This window comes from Ammodytes marinus (genome assembly GCF_949987685.1).
Source record: "Ammodytes marinus genome assembly, chromosome: 7".
NCBI lineage: Eukaryota > Metazoa > Chordata > Actinopteri > Uranoscopiformes > Ammodytidae > Ammodytes > Ammodytes marinus.
The window spans coordinates 12,818,928-12,834,477 of record NC_137211.1 but is presented as its reverse complement, the minus strand read 5'-3'; the positions used below and the strand labels follow the sequence as shown (position 1 = coordinate 12,834,477).

Below are 15,550 nucleotides of genomic sequence, written 5' to 3'. Positions count from 1 at the left end.
CAAGTACTATTTCTACTGAGATCAAATCATTTGTCCGCTTTCTCCTCTCCATACGTGGAATGTGCAATACTGAGTTAAGTCTGACCAAAACTGTATTTGGTGAGGTGATCAAAGAGTTCACAGTGATGGACGAGGTGTGTGGGGGGATAAATACATACATTTTACTGGCATGGGAAATAACGTAAAAAGTAATACTTATTTTTATTTGCACAATACATGTGTGACATTGCAATAAAAAATAAAATAAAAAATCCGCACTCCAAATGTTAGGGGCCATACTGTGGCTAACATAATTTGGATTTCTAAGGCTCAACAAGGTGGTCAACATGGGCTATAATTGGGAGAGCTGCGGGGTAGCAATCATGCAGTGAAGTCGCTCACAAGTCCATATAGATATTTTTTTAGGTAGTTATGTTGGGTTTGAATGGTCATCAGGTGCTTGTTTCCCTTTGTATTCTTCTTCTTTTTTTTCTTCTTTATTCTTTCTTCTTGTCCTCGTCCTTCTCTTCTTCCACTGCGCCATCGCGGTCCCCCTCTGGAGAGGCTGCTGTCTGTTCACTTCCAGTCACCGTGGACGTCAGGTTGCTCTCTTTCTTCCATTTCATGCGTCGGTTCTGAAACCAGATTTTGATCTGCCGCTCCGTCAAACAGAGCGCATTGGCGATTTCAATGCGTCTGCGCCGGGTCAGGTAGCGGTTGAAATGAAACTCCTTCTCCAGCTCAAGTGTTTGATAGCGCGAGTATATTTGACGTCCTCTGCGTCTGTCTGTCCCGTAGCCAACTCCTGCTGAGATACAAAGTGAAGTGACTTGACTTTAATCTTATGTATAGGGCGAAATCCCGTTTAGCATAAAGCGAAAAAACAAACATGCATCTATCTGTCTGGGGTCTATTAACACTTAGAACATAAGTTATACATCACTGTTGGAATCATAATTGTATTCTAAATCCACAAAGAAAAATAAACACATTTTAACTGAAAGACGAATCGTGTCTCAGGGGACATATTCGCTTTATTATCTCAAATAATGAAAAGATCATTATGTATTCTCTCTACACCACGCTAATGATTAGGTTACTATATCTTTCTTAAAATGAAAGCTGTTTGTTTGCACATGTAAAGGCCCATCTACAGGTCGAGGGGATACAGTAATGTTTTATGGGGCCATAAAAAGTAACTTACTCTCTTCTGGTAAGACATATCGTAAAACTGGCCCATTTCCTTAATTTATTTGTCGTAGTAAAACTCACCGCTGTGTGAGTTCATTCGCTGCATCCACGGGTAGATCGGTATGTTGCTTTTCTGATCCTGCGCGCCTCCTCTTCCTTGATCCAAACTGTACTCTTGAGCAATGTGGCTTTGTGTATTGAGTCCCATGTTTGTTTGCCGACAGCTGGGAAGCACGTCCTTGTCTTGAAGAAACACGTTTGATCCATATTCATACTGTGCCCTGCCAGAGCCAAAGACGACATTGTCTTGAGGAGAGTAGAAAGGTGCATATATCCGATTCTGGGTCACAGCAGCGCCGTACGACGAAAAATGTCTGACTGTGTCATAGGTGGTGGAGTTTAGGGGTACGTTAGGCAAAACATCTTGACCACCGGATAAATGGCAGGAGAGCGACGGGTTTGCGAAATAAGAATTCATACCTTGCCTGTAACCCTCTCTCCAACTCTCCCCACTTCTTTATCGGTCTCTTTTCAATCCCCTTCTCAGTAAATCTCCTTCCCCGTCTGTGTCAACCAACCACACCTTTCTCCAAGGTCTTCTTTTTTTCTCGACTTTCTGCCTCTCTAACTGAACGTGGGCTACTTTGAGGATTCAATATTATTAATTTCCAATCTCCTGTTAAGACGCACAAACCCGAGTGTTATAGCCGAGGCTTGGCTCGGTGAGAGACAATATGACAATGTCAGCTGACCGTTCTCAACCAATTGAGAGGCAGGAGTTGAGGAGAAACTGTAGCTTTTAGCTTAGAGCTTGAACATTAGGGCTAAATGCCGATAAACACAACGTAGAGTTGGAGTGGCACAGTGTACAGCTTGGATGGATGAGACATTTTCGACTAGAATTTTAAGAGAACGTGGTGTTCAGGGAGGAATGATGCAACACATTATGGCCAATGTCACTCAGTGCAGTGAGCACATTCAAAGATAGGCGGAACATTTGCATAGAAATATCAGTCCAAATGTGACTTAGAAAGTGCAATCCAGGAAATTATCTTTTAATTTAATTTACTCATATGAATATGATATGAAGCAAAAACCCTGTCCTGTGATACTGAGTTATTTTGTGTGTGTGTGTGTGTGTGTGTGTGTGTGTGTGTGTGTGTGTGTGTGTGTGTGTGTGTGTGCGCGTGCGTGCGTGCGTGCGTGCGTGCGTGCGTGCGTCTTTCAAAAATCTCACTTTTAATTTCATAACCCTACAGCATAGATGGTTTACAATATCTACATGTTTTTATTCCGCAGGACGCACCGCCTTTGTCTGAAGGCTCAAATGAATATTGGCATTTATTGTTTATCTCAGCCACACCGACGAGTTTCCAACATACTGCTAATGTTTCCATTGTGTATGAATTATCTGGCGTGCGGGCAATTTCCATGCTTTTGCAGTGAACTGGGGGAGGGTGTAGGTGGTAAGAATGCGTTTATGGTCTCTCTACTGTGAGGGCAATAAAACAAGTGACGTTCCCCAGCTCACCAACAACTATCTCTGCAGCAAAGCCCTGCAACAGAGCAGCAATCTCGCAGGCTCAGAAATGAAGGAACGGCACAGCATGTGGAGACATAAAGCAAAGGGAAATAGCGTGCATAGTTCTGGCCGACTAGCAAAGACCTGTGTCTAAAAGAAGATCATTTCTGCCACTCTCTTTGAAAAATTCAATCAGTTATGCGACTGTCCAGCACACGTCAGACAAAATCCTCCACCGTCCAACTGTGCCCGGTGTTTACAATGAGCTGGTAGCTCTCAGGTACAGTCTCTTTAACTAATAGTAATCACGAGTATTCTTTATTTTTACGCACTGAGACTAGAGTGGATTTGCGTAAAATGCAACGTTGTTAAAATGCTTATGCAGATGTTCCAGTCTCCCCCCTCTTTCTGATCATACTTCGACATTCCTCTGACACAGGAACCGATAATTATCTCAGCAGCAAATGATGGGTTGGAAATGTACTTTATGCTAAAATCTTGAAAAACTTATACGCCTGTCTGGGCGACGTGTGCAACATCTAAATGCAGACAATTCCACATTAATTACATAAAAGACACCAGCGCCTTTAGCGTCTCTTATCAACATAATTAAATTACTTTTTGATCAGTTGAGGGTTTTTTAACGGCCGCATTTTATTTTCCAAAGAATTCAGCAAGTTTTAAACAGAACAAAAAGCCTCAAAACCTCACACATTGACATTTGAAACAATATAATTCACATTATCTAGGCTTTTCGCAACAGGCCATAATAGATACCAATAAAATAATCAATAGAGTTATGAACATGTCTGTTCAAACGCAGTGGTCGCAGCAGCCTATTGGTCCACATCATCGATTTCTTCAATAGGATGAATACTTTCAGGCTAAACGTGCAACACTGTTTGGTCTGTTGTTTGGGAGCCTGAATAGCCCATAAAAGAGACAAGAACAAAGAGACGGAAGTAGCTGGTGCAATAAAAGTTCCCTTCACCTTATTCGTGGCCATATGTGACATCCGCGTCGCCCAAATTTGGGGCAAATAAAAGGCAAAAGTTGGAGGTTGTAATGTCCCACTGCTGTAGCTGTCCTGGGGTAATTGTCCTCCCTCACTTTGATATGAAGTAACAAAACAGTTTATGATAGGACAGAACCAACATAAATAGTAGGATGAAATTACAGGAAGAAACAATTTATATTAATCAATCTTTCAGCTCACAGAGCGGATCAGACAGTAAGAATTACAGACAACAAAAAGGGGTATTCACTTCTTAAACTGCAACGTTACATTTGCATTTAAATTAAATTAAATTAATACAAATTAAGCCGAAAATGTGATTGGGTTTGGTGATCTGGTCAGTGTTACTTTCTTAATTGGTCACGCTCAGGGTGTCAGAAACAGCATGTGTACAGGATTTGTGAACGCATTTCTTCATAGCAATTTCTGTTGTCGTCGGGGAACAGTTGTTACAATTTAGTCTTTAAAAAATACAAATTGTTATTTTTTTGTAGTAATTTGGTAGATTTTTTAAATATGCTATTTGAAGTCAATTTATTTTTTGAATGATTTGTATTTCACAACAAGCTATTTCCCTTAATTGTTATTCACAGCTCTCCCCCCCTGAAAAACACGCTGGTCCATAAAGTTTAGGTTGTAAATAAAGGCTGAACACTAAAGCCAATGTGTGGACTGGAGAGGCTGGAATGCAGCAGAGGTTGAGCCAGTGCGCAGATTTAGAAAGGTCATTCTTTCCCTCGTGTTTTAGTGTTTTATTGCGGCCCGTGAGGCAAATCACATGCGTAGCTTTTGATGCAGGGAGGAAAGAAGCCGTTTGGTTCACGTTTCCACTATCTTTAAAGGAAATTATGACGAACAAGGAACGAAATATTCATAGGAAGGTCTAAAACGAAAATTAAACATTATTAACAAAAGCTTGGAATTATGTCATAGCCAGGTTTGTAATTAATAATAACAAATAATAAGTAATTAATTAATAGAGTATATGCTCTTAATTTGTAAGCAGGTCCTGATAATGCGCAATGGATGCTAAGCATGATGGTATGCATTATGCGTATAACACGAGTATTACTACTTGTCATTATTAATATTAGCATTATTGTTGTTATAATTGTCAGTGTTATAAGATTACTCACTATCATGTTGGATCGGTTTTAAACGTACACTTGAATTGGCCCGTGTGCAGAAGGCCTAACTTTAAACCGTATGCTCCCCTGCAACACATCCGGGCCCATCCACATCCACAAACCTATCGCTTCTCTATGGTGCACGCTTCTAGATGCACATCAACATCCAGCATCACAGCATTACTCAGTATTAGATATATGGGACCTGTAAAATGTCTACATTATCAGCCATGATTAAAAACACAGCCAGGGTAGGCATGGTCTGGTCAGCTGCTGAAGCTTTTTGCTCTCCCCCGCTTCTAACCTTACTAATAAGGAGTAATACACATACTAACAATGTAAAGCCCTCTATAAGCACTTTACCATCGCTGGCTAGTCCAATTAATGTCCGGAAGTGTTCGACTTTATGCTCGTTAAGCACTCAGGAAGCTGTTGCCCAATGAGCGCATGTTGATCCACACATCATAAATTATGACCATTAGTAGGCAAAATTTTGGCCCTGTCGGAATGTGTAAGTGAGCTTTTAAATGTGGTGATGCGGACAGATTCATGACTTCATGGAGTTTTATGCGAACCTATCTCTGGTTAAAAAAACTGAAGAAAGCTAAACAAAAACAAAAAAAAACACTGCAGGGAAAAACTATACACTGTAGTTTAAACCAAGATTTACCGAACAACCCAAATGGCATGCAATAAATGGACTCTCTCTCTCACTTTCTCTCTCTCTCTCTGCAGGCGCAGTGTTGGGCAGCAGCGGACACGATCCATTGCAACAGCAATGTTTAATACGGGAAAGCAAACAACGTGTGTAACAGTAGGTTATACGACCTCCACAACGAGGCTTTGCCAATAATTGTGGTGTACGAGATTGAAACCCACGGACTGTTAAACTTCAGCGAGAGACAGAAACCCATGAAACCACTTCATAACACAAAACAATATTTTGTCACTGGAAAGACAATAATCCAACACAGAGGGTGCATTTCACCAAGCTGAGCTTTGATAAAACAACTGTTTTCAACGTGTGCAGACACACAAAAAGCACTGATGTCTGTGACACACGCACGCACGCGCAAGCACACGCGCACACACACACACACACTTAAGATGAATTTGGATAGTTCTGGAATGTAGAACTAGATTGTTTTAAGGGTGCTATCCCTTACTCTTTATATTGTTTTGTTAGACAAGTTATTTTGGTTTTGTCACACATTGTGAAAGGCTGGGATTCAACTTCTGTTTGCCGTTACGCATTCTGAAATTATTCTCAAATGAATCTTGATTTTTTTTGTGTCATCTATTGTATTTCTTTTTTTTGGTCTTAATGTTGGAAATTAATCTCAGACGTTTTACAATTTGGCACCTTGTATAATTTATGCAGTTCACTTGTGTTGCCTCAATGATAGCGACCTGATCACTAACGTCAACAATAGTATTGTATTCGATGATAAAGAGAATATGAGAATATTTGTGATGATTTTTTAAATTTGGTGTAAATAAAATCTCATGCCACTTCTCTTAATGTCATCACTGATTATGTCACAGAGCAAAACATCCCATGATGCATCTCCTTAAAAATATAGGCTATGAAACAGTCAAACCAAAAATCTGTCATTCTCCGAGATGACAACAACAACATATTCGACACTCAGAGACACTCATCTGTGTCAGATCGTGCACTTCCTCGCAGGCAGCATTGTGTGAGCTGGGTCAGCTGACATCCTGCAGTGGACCGCCGCCGAAAACCAGCAGCCATAAACAACAAGCCTCAACACCCGCACCCGCCCACTTCCACATGCAACACTTGTGATCGCTAGGGGGCACTGCTGCCGGGATCTACACTGTGCGCCAGTGTGTACTGTAGGCAGCCTATGTGTGTATGTACAGTGTGTATGTGTGCGTGTCTGAATGTATGTCGAGAGAGAAATTGTGTATATTATTGTTTTGGCACATCCACACATAAGAAGTGACAACAAGTAGTATGGAATCAAGAAATAATTAGACCGCATCAGCCGGCCCTGTAATTTGTCACTGCGTGGTCAGCGCATAAGGGGCCTATGAGTGATGACAAAGTTTGCTATCAGTGGGCAATTTATTATAACACGTTGGCACAGCGGCTCTCATATTATCAGCCCTAATATAGGCCAAAGCAGCCAGTACATGCACGCAGGTGCTGCTGCTGCGCCAGCCAGTCAGCTAACAATGACAGTCGCTCTAGGCATCAGCAGCCTCACAGGCTACAGGTCAGGTCACAACTACATCGAATAGACGCCTGCGCCTTCTCGGTGATCTCACACGCTCAACCTTCTGCATCATTCATCGTTTCAAGCCAGCTGATCGCCAAACCCAGTATATATTTAGAAACATTGAGAAACAGTTATAGAGATAGGTTTAGGCTAATCTTACCCCCATAGCAGGCACTCCGTAGTTTGTAGACTCACCGTGGTCCAGCGCAGTGGCTGAGGGTCACGATGGCGAGTGAATATCAACAAAGCGCACATCTTCCGTGCATTGGTGTCTACCTTCACATCCCGGAGTCTAAGCGCTTATTTCGGGCAGGATTGCTTGCTTCCCCTTCCCTTCTCAGTCGCGGTTGTATTGCCTCCGAGAGGGATAAACGCAGGCAGTTGGCTGGTGGAGGCGGCGACTGTCACCCGAAGATCCCTCTGTCAGGGGGTCGAAGACTGGATGAATATCACACGAAGCAGAGCTAAAAATGACCGTGAAATGTTTCTATATTAGAGTAAAAAAGGGGAAAAAAGAGGTTTCTACGCCCCAGCTTTAGTCTGCTGCTGATACAAGGGAAGGACCAGAGAATAGACAACAGCATAAAGTTCATGTTCATAGAGCGTGTGCCACGTGGCTCGCTGCAGCCAATCGCAGAAAGGATTCAGTCGTAAACTTTTATTACTCAGCTGTAAATTTCTCCCTTTAACAACCAGGAATGTTTGCACCCATCTTTTTCCCTTGCTTTCTATTTTCGATTGCAAGAAAAAAAAACTTAAAAATGGCCACACGATATGGAGCAAGAGGCTGAAATTACCAAATGTCACACATTCGAAGTGCGTCAGAAATATGACAGTTCCCCTGGTGGACAAGCATTGTGCCATGATGTGCCCAAAGCCAACGGGAAATGTGAAATAAAAGTGTGCGAGTGAGAAGGAAAGAGAATGGAGAGAGGAAAGGAGGCAGAGGCATATAGTGAGAAAGAGAAGCTTCTAATTAAACTTCAATTAGGACAAACTATACTTTAATTGTAGGCCCTCTTTCTGACTGACTGGTCCTCAAGATGGATTACATGTAAACAAGCTCACTGTACAACAACCAACATCAACTACACCGTCCAGGTGCATGCGCAGAAAAAGATGTCGAATATAACTAAAGAGGCAACTATATTTAACGGGAAAAACCTTGAAGTGAAGTTTGAGCATGCAGAGTACACACACCGTATAGCAGCTATCAAACCCTTACGACAAGGAATCAACACAATATCTAGTTCAAACTTTCAACCGAATCAAAAGTAACACACACGCATAAGGAGGAAAATACGCTTTAAAAAAATAAGGACTATCTTTTCTGCGTCATAGAAATAATGAGAACGCGAGGCGAGCACTGGGTTAAGCAGAACATGTTTTCACCGTCAACAAATATATTGCAGCGAAATAAAATTTAAAAAAGATTTAAGATCAAGAGGATTTAAGATGACGAGAATATTAGAAGAAATATAATTGACCATTTAGCCTTACTAAATAGCTCAATAGCAAGGCCTCTCGCTTTACTTGGAAATTATGACACTCAGTAACGAATAATTTCCATTTTCATATAACCAAATAATAATTCAAATGTGTGTTACATACGTGGATGAGAGGTGCATCTTGTCCTTGCAGGCCGTGATCTCCACACTAAGCCTCGGCACAGATGAGACAAAAGATGCAGACCCATCCCAGCCGTGCCTTTACACCGGCCATAAAGTTTACAGCAGGTATACTAAACTTTATTGGCAATGTCAAAACTGTGGTAAAAGTACACACACACAATGGGACCATCCGTGGCACAGAATAGCTGTGTCTTGGGGACACATCCGGAATGTTCTAAAGACTATACCACCACGGAAGTAAAGAAATAAACACTGGATGAAAAGGGTGCGCTTCGACGCAACATTGCTTCATTATTTCATTGTAATTAGGGGGAAAAGCTAAAAGACTGTACCCTATTTTGCAATTAAGGAAAATAACTGAATAAATTAAAAAAAGGCAGTTTACAAGCAACGCAGACTAATCAGCCTTTTTTCTTTTACACATTAAATTCAATCGAAGAGCCTGAAAGTAACACTGTGCTTTCGTTTCGGTTTCATTCGTTTAGGTGTATACCTAAACGAGTTGGTAAAGCTGTACAGCTGTACAGCTTTACCAACCAAAAACAATACATGTTTCTATCTTATGCTTGTCTTTACAAGTTCGCTTGACTAAAAATACAAAGTAAACCTATGAAGGAACAACTGAGAATTTGAGTAAATGGTGTGGCCTCGTTTAGGCCTACTTATTTATTTTTTCTGAAAATGTATTACTCTGGGGAAAAATACATGATGCTGTTTAAGGCTTTCATTTTCCACATCCCATAATATGCATGGTCTTGAATATATAATAATATAATAATTATTCAACATTTTGAATTCAAGTTTAAGACAACCCCTCATAATAAAATCTCCTTTGAGGAATAACAATCTAGTCTCAACTGTAAAATGTGCATCCACAGTGTCGCATATACACACCAAATGGATCACTTCAGCTTTTTCAAATAGCCTATAACAGAACAGATAAACAGCAGACAAGCTATAGACGGAGCAGGCGTTTTCAATAATTTAGCTGAATGACACAAACTACTACACGTAGGAACCGCACTAATTATACGAGATGTAGTTCTGATACAACAGGAACACGTTTAAAAACATATTATAAGAGGTATGTTATTGGCCCTAATATGAACGAAAATACAGCTCGTCAATAGGAAAAGGAGCTCACATACATGTGAAAAAAAGATTAGGTTTCAATTAATTTAATTGAAGGAGTGGTGTTTTAGCCAGGCCTAGCAACACTTCAACTGGCCTATTGCTGCATTGTTTGACACTTATGCCTATTGCAGCGTTTGTGCTTCTTCAATATTACTCTCACTACATATTGCTTTTTTTAATGATACAAAAACAGCAGCTGGACAGGAGAAGAGGAGACACAAGGTGTTACCTGCCCTTGGCCTCTTATTCGCGTTGATTCCAACGCTCTGGTGCCTTCCGGACATTTTTTGTCTGGACACTAAGTTTCCCACAACACCTTTGGACAGAAAAGACAGTACAGCCCTCCCTCATGCGGTGGCATTATTTAGTCATGAATATTAATATGACACCAGATGTTGGGTTCGTCTAATCTCAAAAAAGCCATTACTCATCCCAAGATTCATTAAGAAAGGCCTCGTGTCGTCCCTGAAGACCGGAAGTTTATTATTAAGAGGATGAATCAAAAACAACTCAGGCATGCTGTGGACGGGATTCAAAACAATTCCTTAAAGTTAAGGGCGTGTGGCGGTTTTTGTTCTGTTATTGTTTTTTTCCTTATTTTTAGTCGAAGAAATTAAATTACTTTTTTTCCCCTCCGGCAAATGTGATGGGTGCATTAGGGCTGACAATCAAAGCATCGTCAAAATGTCAACATGGTTGCATGCTAAGCCATTTCTTAATTGAATTGTTTTGGTTATTTGTAGGCTATCAAATTACAACAGGAAGAATTCCTATATTAAAACTGAGTTTCATATTGAAATCTGACTGCTTTACAGCAACTGAAGTGTATCGTTAGAGAGAAAAGCAGTAAACTGGGCTTAAGGTAACATAGAGATGAATAGTCTGCGGCTTGGCTTCTGAGTTCACATATGCGCCTCAGTTTTATGTGTGATTGTGAGGGTTGTGGTTGGGGTGGATGGGGGTGGGGTAATTTCAGTAATCAGGGCAGTCATATCAATAAAACAATAGAAATGATCGTGAGCCATCTTGTTTATTTGTGATTTTACATCAACAATGGCGGGGACACACAATTCCGTCTTTCACAGGAGAAACACCAGGAAACGAGCATATTGTTAAACATCAATATATAACAAGACTTACATAAAGATTATATTCAGTGCAAAACAACTACGCTATATCACCAGCACATTAAAATTAAAAATTCCCTTACATTAAAATCGTTGTAATTGTAGCAGGTATTATCATACACAGTACATGTGCGTTATAGGCAGTTTTAGTTGTTGGGCAAATAGCTTGCAATCAAATCAGAGCGATGCCACAAGTGTGGAATATAAATTCAGCGGAAGGCAAGGCTCTGAGTTTAGGTAGTGCCGTGGTACAATCTCAACTTTGTTCGCTTGGCTTTGAGCTAATTATCTTCCCAAGACTCACAAATTGTCTTCAACAAGTGTATATTGTATATTGGGTAAATGCTACACACATAACTTAATCATATAAGGATGATATAGAACACTTTTAAAATAAAAACCATATGAAATCTCTATATTCAGAAATCTCTATTGCAATTTCCCCAGGTTTAGGTAGCATCAAAGGATTTCAAACGATTGCATTTCCCTGGTAATCCTAGAAAAAGATGTCTGAGGAGCTAATGGCTATCTTTGTCTGGGCCATTCACATGAAAACGAGTAAAACAGTAACAGTAACAATATTACTTATAATAATAATAAAAATTGTGGTTTATACATGGGCCATTTGCCAATGTGACTGTTGCGATGATGTCTGAACACGTACTACTAAGTTATAGGCCTACATTTCGCTGACAATTTCGGGAAAAAAGGCTACTCTGAAATGACGTCCATGTTCTTTTTAAATGTGGGCTATAATCTATTTACAACACGGGTCGGCGCTGGTCATGTATTGATCTTATTCTTCTGTGCCTTTGATACACTTATTATGAAAAGCACATTTTTGGGGAAAGAAATAGCTAAGCCATTTTCCATCTAACATGCGTTTCAATTCGCCCATGCCCATTTTTATTAAATTTTTTTGTTTTGATGTTGTTGTTGTTGTTGTTGCAAAGGGCGACAATTCTAGGAAAGAAAATATGCTACAAACGTGTGTAGCTTCTACTAAAGAAACTAAATCCAAATGCCAATGCGGATCGTATTAGGATAACCGTGAGAAGGGGAGAAATTTTGACTATTTATGACAGCAACACTGGAGGGATTCCTGTTCCCTCTTGACAAAATGAAAGGGTGGTCATAAAGTTGACGCTCTCTGCCTCCTTGTGACTCTTCTGTCTGTTTATGGGACCTCTCTTTTTTTCTCTTTTTCAGCCATATAACCATAAAAAGGACCATAAAATCACTCCTTGGTCTCTTCTTTCTCTTCCGCTTCTTTCTCTTCTGCTTCTGCCTCTGCCTCTGCCTCTTCCCCTTCACCGTCCTCGTTGCCCTCCTCCTCGGCCTCGGCCTCTGCTTCAGCCTCTCCTCTCTGACCCGGAAACTTGTCTTTGTTGTTCTCTTTTTTCCACTTCATCCTCCTGTTCTGAAACCAAATCTTCACCTGCCGCTCGGTGAGGCTCAGGGCGTGGGACACCTCGATTCTTCTCTTGCGGGTCAGGTAAGGGTTGAAGAGAAACTCCTTCTCCAGTTCGAGAGTTTGGTAGCGACTGTAGGTTTGCCTCCCATTCCTTCTACCTGGGGCTTGAATGAAATAAAGCCATAGGTTAGCTGGACTGCTCACGTTCACCCCATTTAAAACATCATTAAGAATTAAGAATACATTCTGCATTTGCCTTGGTTCACTCTCCCCATGCATATCAATAGTTAAGCTCCTTCATTTAGCTTTATCCACAAAAATATAGGGCGGGTAACCCCTTATTTAAATGTTAGATGGGTATCATTTGATGTTTCCATAAACATTGATATCTTATAGGTTTGCACGTATAAGCAATAGAGTTCACATGAAGTGAGGAATTTCTTAACAATAGCCAATTGTTAAGTCATTTTACCTTTCATTTATGATTGTACTATTTGCAGCCTGCAGGAGCGATCAGCTGTCGGCTGCGACTTTTTACAACCCCACTAAAGAGTTATTGGGTGAGTAAGAGAAGATACTGTATTTATACATTAAAAAGAATGGCGATCAATCAGTAATTAATGTATCTATCAATGTTGGCAAGATGCACATCGGTTTATTGAGGCCAAATTCCATCAAACAAAGAAGCCTTGGTCTTGTCTTTAAAAACATGTGTACAGGAATTAGTGTTTTTTTTCCTCGCTAGCAACAGGGCCTATACAAGCATGCATGGTGGAAAATTTCTTGTGTCACACACACATACACACAAACTGACACAAATACACGAGGACAATAAGGAGAGAATGCAAACGTATTTGGAATAAGATGTGAGATAAAGCTACATTGTAACAACAGATGGGGAAAGGCTATTGTTAATATCGCTCTGAGCAGATGCAAATGAAGCTTACACCTGTGCGGAGTTAATGTAGCCTGATAGCACGAACAGGATGATCCATGAGTGGAAGAGGTAAGATCTACAAAGCCCTAAAGATTATGGTTGTTTGAGCCTGAGCCACATTGGGCCTGTGGGTCAAATTACCCCCAAACCCCCTAAAACCCTGATTCTGGATAATCGGGGCATGATTCAGCTAACCCTCCTATCACTCTGCATGCTACTGTTGTGTGTGTGGCACAGTATATTTTAAACCATGACTTATTCATTTTTCCCAGTAGTGCATTCAGAGTTTGTGAAATATCTTATGTCAACGATAATTGACTTCAAAGAGGTGGTGTCCTGGGCTGTGATCAGCAATTCAGTGTTTAAACGCACTTTTGAAATCAACAACTCAGCCCTGTGTGGACATGTGCTGCAGATTAACAGCAGCCTGCAGTGCAGGTTGTATGTGCCCCATAATGTTCCCTGTCTTAATTCGTTGTATAGTTAAGAGACACTATTGTTGACTCGTAAGCATATTTGGCAAACATGCACACAAACACATACACACAGACAAACATGCGCTGACGCACACGCATACACACACACACACACACACACACACTCACGCACACAGAGCAACACAGAAATAATAGGAAATAATTGTATGATTCTGACCGTGGGGTCTCATCCAAGGAAACATAAGACTGGGAGAGGAGTTTTGATTTAAGTGGCCTTGTCCTTCTCCGGGGTTAGAGCTGCTCGACGATTTACAGTCTGGGTATTGCGCTAGGCTTGCGTCTTGCTGGGTACCATAAAGCGTTTGCCTCGGAAGGGCTTCATATCCATAAAATTTCGTTGCGTCTCCGTGGCAAGCCAACGCGCAGGGGTTTTGTTGGTATCCGGGGTTGGAGATCCCCGTGGTCCCGTGGTGGAAAAAGTCCTGCACATGATGGGACGGGTGCTGAAAGCCCGGTGCGGCTGCTCCGGGTCCGTAAACCAGCGTGTGGCTGCGGGCAACGCTTTGTGGAAACCTGCAGTCGTAGTAAGTTGGCTCCAGTGACTCGCCGCCTTTGTACTTAGAAAACAGAGGGTTAACAAAATAGGAGCTCATTTTTAGTTAGCATCAAGCAGACGGTCTCTCTCGCAGCAGAATATCTCCTTTAGGATGATGGCAGCCTTTTGTTTAGGGTCCCAACTCGCACAGCGCGCACAGGCAGACAAACCGGAACTAGGAGAAACGCTGCCCCTTTGGACAATCTACGCCAGCTCACTCTCTCTGAGCCGTTCCTCTCATCGGATTTCTTCTCGTAGTCGTGAGCGTGTTGTTGTTTCCCCCCAGGTTCTGAAGGCTCAAACCCGGCTCATGGCATGTGCTTTGGATGTGCTGTTAGCTTAGGTTAAAGCTGGCTTGCTCGACCGGCACAGCCACAGACGCTGCTCTTTTCTTTCTTTTTCCTTTTTTTAAGCTTCCCACCCAACCACCCCCACCACAAGCGCCCCCACCCTCCTCTGCCCCCCCCCCCCCCACCCCTTCATCTTTCTACGAGCGGTCAGACGTGGGCCCTACGTATATCCACCTTGAGAGGAGCTGCACTAATCATAACCAACAACCCAAGAAGCTTTAAATATGATCAATGTTATTTTTTTCTCTTTAGCACAATAGCTTTTCTATACTCTGATCACTGCAGCTGTCGAATGGTTTAAATAGAAAGACCATGACACATTTCAACGGTAGTCTGAATTTATAGTTCGGTTTTAATGTGTTTGCATTGAGTTTATGATGTGTATAAAGCAGGGGACATCTCTTTTTAAACGGCTAAAGCCAGTGTTTGCCCTCTCAGACCCTGCTGAATGTTATACACTCATTTATAGAAAATGTTGACCTTTTATGGGTTCAACGAGGGCAAGATTTCATATGGGAAGTTCATGAAAGGCAAAATGTTACATATAGCAACGCTAGAAACTGGGAAATTGAAGCCGTGACGCGCAGACGAAGAGTACAATTTGACTAAACATCCTCCTTGTTCAATCGAGCAAAGGCCAGGGCGACACACTTGCACCATGCGCTGTAAAACACCGACACACGCAAATATAAACACGACCTGTGAATACTAGGTGCCACTTACTGACCCCGTAAAACCGACGAGGATCAGCAGTAAATCTCCCTCGCGGAGGAGTTCATAAAATTTTACATTGGATGTTTAGCTACAATGAGCGCGCGCAATTCCCAGCTCAATAGTTGTACGGG

General features: G+C 41.5%; 2 protein-coding genes across 2 annotated transcripts; both read right to left on the bottom strand.

The window, feature by feature from the left end:
• Nucleotides 1-230: 230 nt before the first annotated feature.
• Nucleotides 231-1,648, bottom strand: hoxc6a (homeobox C6a; the record flags this gene model as incomplete). The annotated part of the gene is made up of 2 exons (XM_080030662.1): nt 231-784; nt 1,252-1,648. The coding sequence occupies 2 exons, from the start codon at nt 1,646-1,648 to the stop codon at nt 477-479; spliced, it is 705 nt and encodes a 234-aa protein (XP_079886788.1). The 3' UTR covers nt 231-476.
• A 10,212-nt stretch (nt 1,649-11,860) lies between these two features.
• Nucleotides 11,861-14,625, bottom strand: hoxc8a (homeobox C8a). The gene is made up of 2 exons (XM_080031222.1): nt 13,978-14,625; nt 11,861-12,550 (listed from the first exon to the last, which is right to left on the bottom strand). The coding sequence occupies exons 1-2, from the start codon at nt 14,411-14,413 to the stop codon at nt 12,210-12,212; spliced, it is 777 nt and encodes a 258-aa protein (XP_079887348.1). The 5' UTR covers nt 14,414-14,625; the 3' UTR covers nt 11,861-12,209.
• Between the last annotated feature and the right edge of the window lie 925 nt (nt 14,626-15,550).